This window comes from Amblyomma maculatum, chromosome 1, assembly GCF_055883805.1.
Source record: "Amblyomma maculatum isolate TAMU_Amacu chromosome 1, ASM5588380v1, whole genome shotgun sequence".
NCBI lineage: Eukaryota > Metazoa > Arthropoda > Arachnida > Ixodida > Ixodidae > Amblyomma > Amblyomma maculatum.
In genome coordinates this window covers 489,532,591-489,544,723 of record NC_139344.1, presented here as the reverse complement: position 1 = coordinate 489,544,723, position 12,133 = coordinate 489,532,591, and the positions used below count along the sequence as shown (strand labels likewise).

The following is a 12,133-nucleotide window of genomic DNA, read 5'->3' as shown; positions in this document are numbered from 1 at the left end:
GTTGAAATGTACCCTTATAAAGGGTAATGTTTCATAATTTTTCCCCTTTTGCAGTAGAAACTGGGGAAGGTGTTTTATGCCAGTTACACCCTTTCACAATGGGTGTAAAAAACATTGTTTACCTTCACACCCTTTTTTTTTAATTTTGCACTTTTATACCGTCCTTTTCGTTTTGGAAATTTCTTTACTACGTACTGCGTGGCCAAGCAATGCTCAGTGAAATAATCAAGGCTTTGCACTTCCCAAAATATCCACTATGTGCTGCAGACAACACAGCTGCTTTCTCTTGGTTTCAGAATGTTTAAAACATGTCAAACATTCAACGAGAATGAACATACATGAAACTTTATTCTTGGAAAACCATTTATTGAAACCATTCAGGGGACACGACAGACATGACTTTGGCTTCAAGGCTAGAAGAGCAGATTTTCAATGGCAAGGACAATGTGCCTTACCACGGCCTGGTCTTTAGGCAAAAGCAATTTGATGTGCTGCTATGAAGCTCTGAATGATGTGCATCAGGCCTTTGTTACATAAACACCCAAAAATACCTGATCAAGTATAAAAATAGCCAGTGTGCTGCCATTCATGCTATAGCGCCTTCTATGATGTCTGGAACTCTGAGTACAAAATTAAAAAATAAATCTCTTGTGCCTCTGCGAGGATGATGCTGGTGAATCCGATGCATGGTGTATATAGCTTCTCTTTGTCCTGAATAAGAAACAAAAAGGAAGAACAGAAGTTAAAATGTTCGCTAATTCTACAAATGACAGCATTGTTACCATCTACTGGCTTACAAATTTGTATCAGCAAAAGCTGTTACTGCAGTTTGATAAAATATTTCACACTTTAGAGCCTGCAAGGCACAACAAAGCAGAACATCTTCAAAATTTATATAAAAAAACTAAGTCTAAGGTTTTTTTTTTTTTTGAATACCAGTCTATAAGCCGCTATGTCATTACCTTAGCTATTTTTCTGACTCACCGGTAAGCTGCTAGTCAAATCTGCTAGTACTTGCCAAATACACTCCATTACAGTCTTATTCTCCCAGCTAATTCCCTTTCATGGTCCGGATCTGCAGTTATTACCTGTCCTAAGTAGACATATTCACCTACCATTTCCAGTGCTTCATTGCCCATTGTAAACTGCTGTTCCTTCTCGAGGCTGCTGAACATTACTTTAGTCTTCTGCATATTGATTTTCAGGCCTACTTTTCTTTCTGCTTTCCCTGCCTAGGTCACCAAACATCTTTTGTAGTTCATCTCCTGAATTACTTAACAAGGCAACGTCATCAGCGAATTGTAGATAACTTCGGTAGTTCCCATCAACTGTTATCCCTAAATGCTTCCATTACAAGTCTGAATACTTCCTCGAAGCAAGCTGTGAATAGTACTAAGGAAGTTGTGTCTCCTCCCTAACACCTCTTTTGTATTGCAATTTTGCTACCTCTTTCATGCAGAATAATGGTTGCTATACAGCCACTACAGATAGGTTTCAGAACTTTCACATACGGTTTGTCTACACCCAGATTCTGCAGTGAGCAATGCCTGCACGATTGCAGAGGTTTCTATTCGGTCAAAGGCTTTTTCTCTATCAAAGAATGCTATGTGTAAGGTCTGGTTGTATACCGAGCATTTTTCTATCAGCTAGTCTATTCTAATACCAGTGCTGTGACAGGGGACAAAGATGCGAAGGAAGGAGAAGAGCTACTAACAACTGCAGTTTATGTGAAAAATACACAATATACTCACGAAAGACAACCAAAAGTGCAAGGGCTTGCTCCTTACCCCGTAAAAAAAAAAGAAAAAAAAAGAACAGACATTAGTTAGATATCCGAATACGAAATTTCATTGATGTGTATTTACTGAACAGATGCTTATGCACGTGTTGCTGTTCTTGTCAATAGGCTTCATACAATGTCAATTCATCTTGATGTCTGAATATAACTTTTGCCCGGTTAAAAAGAGGAGCACATGCTTTTTTTGACACATTAGGCATACTTGGCTTGTTCAGGTGAGTCTCAGTAACGTAGGGCTAACTTTGGTGAAGGAGCACCATTCAAAGACGTTTTGCGTTTTAATGAACTTCTCGGTCTGGCCCATATTATAGTTCTTGCCGCATTTAAAAGGTATGTCATAGACCACGCCCTCTTCACATGGCACAAAATGCCACTCATATTCCACTTGGCCGACTTTTTTTGGTTCTTTTTTGTTTTCATTCTCTGGCGCTTCTGTCAAAAAAAGCACAAAATTTTCCTATCTTATTAGGAGCCGAAAATAATACCTCAGCCGCATATCTAGTGCCAACTTGTTTAAGCCTATGGGATAAATTATGGATGTATGGTATCACTGCATACCTCTTTTTATCTCTAGTGGGAGGCCGCTGTGGATGATGTTTACCAAACGACTATCTTTTTCAGGATTTTATTGCAAGCAAATGTTTCAAGTGATTCGGAAAGCCGGCTAATCTGAGCCTTTGGACCTGCTGCTTGAAACTTCTGTTTATATTGTGGATGCATGATTTAGTAATCGCTGATAAGCATGGCACTGCTATGCCGCACTTATCTTCGAATGCTCTGAATGATAATCAAGTAAAGGCTTTTCAGACTAATGTAGAAAGAACCAACAAATTTGATCTTCCTTATTTTCCAACAGCCAAGATTGGAGCTGATTTTATTTCGTATTTAGAAAGTAAACATCAAAATTTGGAAAAAAGTCAAAATACCAGAACTTAGCCCCAATTCCTGAATGTTTGAATGGAAGGGAACGAAGATCACGTTTGTTGTTCCTTTCTACAGTGGTCAGAAAAGCCTTTACTTATTTATTATTCAGGGCATTTGAAGATAGGTGCGGCATAGCAGTGGCATGTTTAGGATCAGCGCTTACTAAACCATGCGTCCATGCTAGACAGAAGTTTCAAGCAGTAGGTCAAGAGGCTCAGGTTAGCCGACTTTCCAAATCACTTGAAACGCTTGCAATAAAATCCTGAAAAAGATAGTCGTTTGGTAAACATGATCCACAGGGGGCCTTCCACCAGAAAGAAAAAGTATGCACTGATATCATACATTCATCAGTTATCCCATATATGCGTAAACAAGTTGGCATTATATTGCTGTTTCCAGCTGCTAATAAGCTAGCAAGAATTTGTGCTGTTGTTGACTGAAGAGCCAGAGAATGAAAACAAAAATGAAGCAAAAGGAAAAATGCCTGCCAAGTGGAACATGAGTTGCAGTTTGTGCCGTATGAAGAGGGAGTGGTCAATGACATACCTTTTAGATTTGGCAAGAACTATATAGGCCAAACCGGGAAATTCATGAACACGCACTTGCGCCAACATAAAAACGCCTTTGAATAGTGCTCCTTTGTCAAATTTAGCTCTACAGTACTGAAACTCACCTGAACAAACCAAGTGTGCCTAATGTGTCAAATAAAAAGCATGCACTCCTCTTTTTTTAGAGAGCAAAAGCTATTCAGACGTCAAGTTCAACTGACATGGGAATTGCATGATGCCTATTAGGTGTACAAGAACGGCAAAACGTACATAACCATCCCTTAAGTAACATACACGACTAAAAGTTCTTATCTGGATTCCTAACATTTTTGTTGCGGGGGGGGGGGGGGGGGGGGGGAGGGGAGTAGCACATGCACTTCTGGTTGTCTTGTCAGTACAATAGCTGTGTATTTTTCAAACAATCTTCACTTAGTAGCGTTTGTCGTTCCTGCTCTCTGCCCCCTATCGCAGCACTGGTAAAGTTTTTGGAGATGTACCAACTAACTGAAATGTATGTTTTGCTATGGTATGGATATGATCGACAGTAGAGTGTAGTAGTACCCTTTCCGAAAACCTGCTTGATCTTTTGCTTGACAAATGTCTAAGCTTGACCTAATTCTGTTAGCAATTGCCTTAGTAAAACCTTATATTTAACAGATAGTAAGCTGATTGGTCTGTAATTTTGAAGTCCTTGGCTTCCCCTTTTTATGAATTAAGATAGTGCTAACAATCTTCCATGATTCCAGTTCCGTTGATCACACCAGGCATCACACTTAAAGGGTGGCTAGCTTTCCTAGCATGGTATCCCTCCAGTCTACAACAAATCTGTGGTTATCTTCCCAGCTCCTTTCCCCCTTTTCATAGTTTCTAAAGCTTTCTCAATCTCGTTCTTCGTCACTGGTGGAACGTCTGATTGATTTTTACAACAGCCAATCTTGCTGTCCTGACTACTGCGGATGATACATAGATTCACCGTTTTAGGGCTGCCCGTTCTTTAGAACACGCTCAATTTTCTTCATGTAATACTTCCTTACGTCAGACACTTTGTACGTGTTGATTACCTTTGATAGCTCTGCCAGTTTTATTGTCGATTGGTTTGAAGCTTTTATACTTCGGCATTTCTTATTCAAATATTTAGTCTCATTAGACAGCTTACCGGTATCTTCTCTATCCTACCCCCTACTTCTACCGTGCACCCAGTAGTAATATCACTGAAGGTATCACTCATCATTTATACACAAAAGTTGTCATCTTCGGTTAAAGCTGAATATCAAAATCGACTTTGGTCGCAACTGATGAAGTGAAATTTGGGGGTCCAGGGGGCCAAATTCTGATTGTTCCCCATCCCCAATCGGATATGCTCGAATAGGTTAGACATATCCAATATCAGCTCAGTTATCATAAAACCAATGCCCAAAACAACTATGGGCAATACAGTCGTGCCCCGTTAATGTGACCCCCGTTAATATGGACGACCCGAATTATGGACAGTTTTTCTTGGGAAGAAACCTTTTCAATGTATTTATGCCTCGTTAATATGGAAACTCGCTGTCCGGACAATGGACAGGGGAAGAATGCACGCGCCCCACTTGGGCCCATGTGTTTTTGTCTCGTTAATATGGACAGTGCTTGAAAAAAAGCAGAGTAGTCCGAACGCAAGTTAAAGAAGGGCGCGCCGCCCGCGAACCCCGATACGGCGGGATGCCTGAACGAGTCCTGTGGGGTTGGAAAGAACCAAAGCCGGCGTGTCGCCGTTTTAAGGAAGGGGGGGGGGGGGGAGGAGGGGAGCGTACACAGCAAACCGAGGGCCAGCGTAAGAAAGACCCCGAAAGGGGGAACCAGGAGGCTTCTGGGTGCAGCGGAAGTGCCGCCGCAGTCGGGAAAACAGCAGCATGTGGTTGCAATAAATTCTGCTGAACGTGAACAGAGAGGCCGGTAAAAGCGTAAGCAAGAAATGACAGGAAGAAAGACAAGTGCCTACAGTGGTGGTGGGAACTGAAGTTTTCTTTCCCAAAGCGCAATGTGTGTTCCATGAATCCGTTAACGCTTTTCGGTGAGAGTTAAGACACGCTCACAAAGTACAGCGACAAAAGAGGCGACGTACGAACACGCAACCCGGACCGGGCGTCCCGTCCTGGACGCGCATCCCTCTCATGCTCCTGGTTTTCGTTCTTGTTACGCTGTCGAACGGCCAAACTTTGCACACTAGGCGGTCCGTATGTCGGCTCCGCTTTGAGTCAACGATGCGGCCTTGACAAGGTCTGAGCTCTTCGTAGTCGGCTAGCCGTCGCTCTAAACTGTACTTCAGCTTGCAGTGTTTGTTTTATGGGAACACATAAAAACGGCGCCAAGAAGATGGGATGTTCGATAGCCCTCTGCATAGCAGCTTGCCAGCTTGACTCATTCGCTTTCTTACAGAAACAGTACAAGGCAAAAAGAAAGAATCAGAAGAACGGAAAGGCAGAAAGATTAACTAGGCAAAAGAGTGCACAGCATCAGGAGCCTGTAGCCCTGAACTTGAGTCTGGCTTTTGGCATGGCGGGAGTTAAACGCAAAAGAACAGAGCTGAACGTAGGCGCAAAGAAATCTGTGAATACAAGCGGCAAAAGCCATCTCAGTCAATCCGAGCTGCGAGGGACTAGTATCGACAGCTCAGCTCTTTCCTCGCCTCAGGAGAATCTCAAGCAGCTACTTAGCTCAGTGAAGAGCACATTTTGGAAGTGGCGGTGAGTAGAGAATCAGACGCTGATTCATCGCCCAGTGGGGAGTTCGTGCTCGAAAGTTCGACCCAAAGCCCAACATCACGGGTGTCATGGTAAGCGAGTCGCTTCAGGCTGCACTACAATTTTTGGAAGACAACAATGACAAGGATAATGCACTCAAATGTGCCGGTGTTCTGTGAAATTTTGAGTCCAGTGCACACCGTTATGTACACAAGCAGTCGTTAATTACAATTCTCTTTTCTCAATAAAATCCTTTCTGTTTTTATTCATGACTCGTTATTATGGATGACTCGCTTTATGGACAGTTTTGGTCGGGAACCAAAGTGTCCATATTAACGAGGCACGACTGTATAAGCTTTTATTCACACTCATCATTCTCATAAAGCACCGTTCACTCCCACTTGCTGCCTATGAGCCCAGTCTTGCTCGGTCCACTATTGCTGCACTTCTATGAACAATGTAAAGTGCATGACTCAATCTTGCAATTTATTCGATATTGCAACCACTCACATTTCTTGTGTCTTGGGCAATACCCATGCATCAGCCTGGAGAACCACTTTCATGTCCCTGTTGCACTGCCATAAGCCCATCATTCTTAATAAGGTTGAGTAATGCAGGAACTGCAGAGTCCAGTATAAAAAAGGCAAAACAAAGGAGAGATGTTAACTTGCCACAGTTACTCATGCAGCAGCAGACTTGCATGATTGCAATATCCACTCAGGAAGTGCTCCAAATCACAGCCATATATTAGAAACTAGGACCGCAGTAGGCATCTGCTCCTATATTTCTCTAAAAATATCAAATTGTTAAGCACGATAGTGCAGTGGCAATGAAACCTCACTGCATCAGTGCACGGCGTGATCTAGACTGCCATTTCTCCCGAATTGCAACCAATATTTAGCCTTATGATCATTGCGTTGCATTAAGTTTATACACTTACATGTCGTAATGATGTTCCAGGCAAGAAGTGGCCTTATAGTCAGAGTTTCATCATCATCATCATCAGCCTGATTATACCCACTGCAGGGCGAAGGCCTCTCCCATATTTCTCCACTTAACCCGGTCCTGTGCTAGCTGCATCCACTTGACCCCTGCGAACTTAATCTCCTCCGCCCACCTAACTTTCTGCCGCCCCCTGCTACGCTTTCCTTCCCTTGGAATCCAATTTGTTACTCTCAGTGACCATCGGTTATCCTCTCTTCGCACTACATGTCCTGCCCATGTCCATTTCTTCTTCTTAATTTCCACTAGAATGTCTGTAACTTGAGTTATTTCTCTGACCCACTCTGCACGCTTTCTATCTCTTAATGTTACCCCTACCATTTTTCGTTCCATAGCCCTCTGGGTTGTCCTCAACTTAAGTAGAACTCTCTTGGTTAGCCTCCACGTTTCAGCCCCATAAGTGAGTACAGGTAAGATGCAACTGTTGTATACTTTCCTCTTGAGCGATACCGGTAAGCTGCTAGTCATAACCTGCGAATGCTTGCCAAATGCGCTCCATCCCAATCTTATTCTTCTTGTTACTTCATTTTCATGGTCCGGATCTGCGGTTACTACCTGTCCTAAGTAGACATATTTGCCTACTACTTCCAGTATTTCGCTACCTAATGTAAACTGTTGTTCCTTCCCGAGGCTGTTGAACATTACCTTAGTCTTCTGCATATTGATTTTCAAGCCTACCTTTCTACTTTTTCTGTCTAGGTCATCAATCATTATTTGCAGTTCATCCCCCGAGTTGCTTAGCAAGGCAATGTCATCAGCAAATCGCAATTACTGAGGTATTCTCCATCTACCCTTATCCCTAACTGCTCCCATTCCAAGCCTCTGAATACTTCCTCTAAACAAGCTGTGAATAGTACTGGGGAGATTGTGTCTCCTTGTCTAACACCTTTCTTTATAGGAATTTTGTTACTTTATTTATGCAGAACTATGGTTGCTGTGCAGCCCCTATATATATCTTCCAGCACTTTCACGTACGGCTCGTCTACCCCCTGATTTCGCAATGCCTGCATCACCGCCGAGGTTTCAACTGAATCAAATGCTTTTTCGTAATCAATGAATGCTATGTATAAGGGCTGGTTATATTCCGAGCATTTTTCTATCACCTGAATGATGGTATGGATATGATCGATAGTAGAGTACCGTTTCCGAAACCCTGCTCGATCCTTTGCTTGATTGCAGTCTAAGTTTGTCCTGATTCTATTAGCGATTACCTTAGTAAATACCTTGTACGTAATAGACAGTAAGCTGATTGGTCTGTAATTTTTAAGGTCCTTAGAGTCCCCTTTCTTGTGAATGAGGATAATGTTTGCATTCTTCCATGGTTCCGGTGCCGTCGATGACACCAGGCACTGCGTATACAGGGTGGCCAGTTTTTCTAGCACGATATCCCCCCCGTCCTTCAGCAAATCTGTCAGAGTTTATGAATGGTATAATGATTTTCAGTTCAGCCACTTCACACTGATGTCAAACATTTTTGTTTATGATTTAGGGCATTTAATACCCCAAAGTGACTTAGGCTATGAAACACACCATAGTGGAGGGCTCTCGAAATTCTAACCACTTATAGTTAACGCGCACTGACATTGCAAACACATAGACACCTTGCTCTTTTGCATCCGCTGCTGAGTGGCTGCCACACATTTTGAGCAATCCAAATTTTTTCAGCATGACTTCATGTTTTCCACTGAATGGCAGTCTTAACACTGCTGTGGATGCTGCAATTGCCAAATATCACAAGAAAAATGGCAACTAAGATTAATGAAATACATTCTTCAGGAAACCCAGTATGTGTGTGCATGAGAGGAAAGGTGTATTACCAAGCCACACGATACATATATTGGTCCTTTCATACCTTGCAGTTGTGGTGAAGGTATCCAGAGGGGAATATTGTTCAGAAACTACCAAGTCTACCGAGTTTTCCTGTAAACAACGTTAATATGTCAATATGGAATTTTTTATGCGTTAAAGGATGACCTGCGCTACAAACGATCTTTTATTCGTCCATTCTATTCATCAACTGTTTTTTCAAAGCTGTTCACCCCTCTACAGTATGAGCTGCATTGCTTTTTGAAACTTTTGTTGGTGCTTCTCACTTTGTCTTGCATTTGTCTCTTTTCTTTTGGCATTTCATCCTTTGCATGTGCGGCGTAACATAATTAATTCTGTTCAAATATCTCCTTTCTGTCTTATTTATTCCTCTCTTAATGTCACCCTCCGGACTCGTCAGCAATGCCTTCCTAGAACCTCCATCTTTTTCTTCCCTGCCTTCTGTGCGATCTGTTTCTCACAGTACCCACTGCTATTCACAGCTAAGTTGGCCCATGGCAATTCACCTACAAAATCATCAATTTTCTCCTACAAACACATGCAAACATCCAACCTGCTTCTTGTGCCTATTCATTGTGTACAATGCACTGCTCTTTAAGTGCTGCAGCAAGGTTTTTTATTTTTTTCAGGTTAAGGGATCATCTATCTATCTTGTACAATGCACTGCTCTTTAACTGCTGATGCAAAATTTTATTTTCTTCAGGTTATGGGATCACAAGTTCCAAGTTAATATAAGGCCATCTCCAATGCAGCACCTTTTTGTTCCTTCCCTACTCGCCTTAGTCCTTGGGAAGCAAAAACAGAAACTACACCACTGCCCAGACATTGACAAGTGCCCCTCAATCCTTGTTCAGTCTCCTTTGACTTTACGTAGCTTACTGCCTTCATTTTGTTCTGATCTATTTTAATGATATTGCTTCTCGTGCCCTGGTCGCGCACATGGTCCCAGGACGGTCCAGTTCCGAGGCAACGCACGGCTCCAAACATCCGCGCGTCGTCGTCGGCGCAGGCAGGGGGGACCCCCGCTGGTCCCTCCGAAGTGGCCGGCTCGCAGCTGCAAGGAGGCATTGCAACTGGAGCGGCCGTGCGTCCGTTTGCGTCGGTTCGCGTACACAACACCCCTTCCTCCTTAGGCTGGGTCACCGTACCGGTTGGGTGGACGACGTTCACGTTGAGGCCTTGGCAGAGCTTGATCATGCCTGGACTCGTTTTGTTGGTCGTCGCAGGGTTGTGTTGCGCAGTCGTTTTGTCGGGTCTCAGCTTCTCCATGTTCGGAGTGGGGCGCTGTAGGCAGATTGTCCTCAGGCGAAGCTTCCGCTTCTGGTGTCGCGATCATGTAAGGAGCCGGCTGTGTGGACTGTTGTTCGCTTGCTGCTAGTCCACTGGTCTGATCGTTCAATGGCGGATCTTCCGTCGGGTAGGATTCAGTACCTGGCTTTTTGTGATCAAGGTGCCGACGAACCGTTCCGGTTTTGGACCTGTTCAGCCAAGATCGATGCCCTAGTCTTTTTTGTACGGTGCCTTCTATCCGAGCAAGGCTTCCTGCGAAGTTGCGGAAGAAGACCGATTTTCTAACGGCCACTCGCCTCGTAACGCTCTCGTCCGTCCGTGGTCTTTTCAGCAGGTCGTGGCTGAATACGTGTAAGTGCCGGTGCAGTGATGTACGCATCTGGCTACTCGTAGTGAGGTCATGCGAGGCAGGAAAGCCGTAAGGTGAGGTAGAGTGTTGGTGGTCTAGGCGTTAATTATGTGGCCAAATAAAATAGTAACATGCAGTAATGTTTACGAGCTGCGCATGTAGTTAACAATGCTCCTGCAGTATAGGCAACTTTCTCCTAGATCGTCAGGATGCGTAAGAAGTGCTGGACAAATATTAATTCCGCAACGGCATTGCACGCTCCGTTTGGCGCCGTCACTCTGAGCCCGCGATACGATGGTAACGGGGTGGATGAAAATGTTGGCTTGATGTTATATCCGATGCACGGACTCTGGCCGGCGTAGTGCAGTTCTCAGATTTCGTAAGGCTGCCGGAGTGGATACTAAAAACATGTAATGTTTACAATGCCAATGTGTAGTGCATTACATGTTAATCTCGGATTGTTCTACTACGCACGACGCTCCCTAGCTGTAACTGTTGTATATAGCCTAATTATAAACACTGAACCCCGCATACTGTATTTTTTTCATTCTTGCAACCGTTTGCAAAAAAAAAATGAGCGCCTGAACGTGTAGTAAAGAGCACATGATATCAGCACCGTGACAGCATTTGTACTGCTTTCACAATTACTTGAACAGACTTCATCATTCTGCAAACGAAATCCACGCTGATCCCTCCCTTTATCCTAAAGTTTTCGTAATTAATGAAAAATGAAAAAAAAATCAAAACACCGTTACACCCTTGGAGATTGGCGGGGTGCATTTTACTAAATGAACCTTTTCAACACCCAAAAATCCCAAGTGGGGGTAAAATAGGTGCGAACAATTAAGAACACCCATTTCACGAAAAAAACATGGGTGTTGTAAGGGTGGTAAATGACTAATATACCCTTAAGGGTGCAAAGTGGTTTACAGTGTGTCTTCAGTTTAAGTGACAGCTTATGCCGCAAGTTCGGTCGAAAAGTCGTCGGCATAGTAATACTAGTAGTAGTAGTAGTAATACTAGCAGTAGTCGTAGTAATAGTTAGCCGAGCCTGCCGAAAATAAGAGTATATAAAAATATTGATCTTAATTTGTGCTTCTAGTGATAGATGATTGATTGGCGTGTGATAGATGATGAAGAGTTGATGCAATCATTTTATTTCATCATTAATGAATTAAAAAAAATAAATTTATAAAAGAAGGTTGAAAGACAAGAGAATGCTCAGACAGAGCACTTGATGTAGCTAATTAAGAAAGTATAGTGTATAATTGACCAATTTGTTAATTGAAACAAAAAATGAAAATGCATTCAAAGTTGTGAGACTGCTTAGAACGGGAAGCCAATGTTTTGTGGTGCTAAGTGTCGGTGTATAAAAGAAAAAATGGGAAGCGAAAAATATTGTCCATGTGTGAAAAACCGCTGCGTGATAACCTCTACAGAGCTTCTTTTATTTATTCTCACTTCTGCCACATTTTTGTTCTGGCCACATTGTTCAGTTCAATTTATGACGGCATTACATTATGTCTGCAGGACATACCACATGGGAGCTCACAGCACTGAATATGTGAACCAGTGGTGCGTGTTCTGGCTGCAGTGCTTCTCTTTAAGTTGGATTATGTGTTCTCCATCCTACATAAACAATGCAATATGTATGTAAGCACTCCAGTAGAAC

General features: G+C 42.9%; 1 protein-coding gene across 1 annotated transcript in view; it reads right to left on the bottom strand.

Annotated features, from left to right (window-relative positions):
* Positions 1-388: 388 nt before the first annotated feature.
* The window catches only part of LOC146210163 (WD repeat and HMG-box DNA-binding protein 1-like), a 279,351-nt gene continuing 267,606 nt past the window's right edge, over positions 389-12,133 (bottom strand). The window contains exon 6 of the mRNA XM_084608267.1: positions 389-711. Coding sequence (XP_084464393.1) covers positions 633-711 — 79 coding nt within the window. The 3' untranslated portion in view covers positions 389-632. The remainder of the gene's footprint in view (positions 712-12,133) is intronic.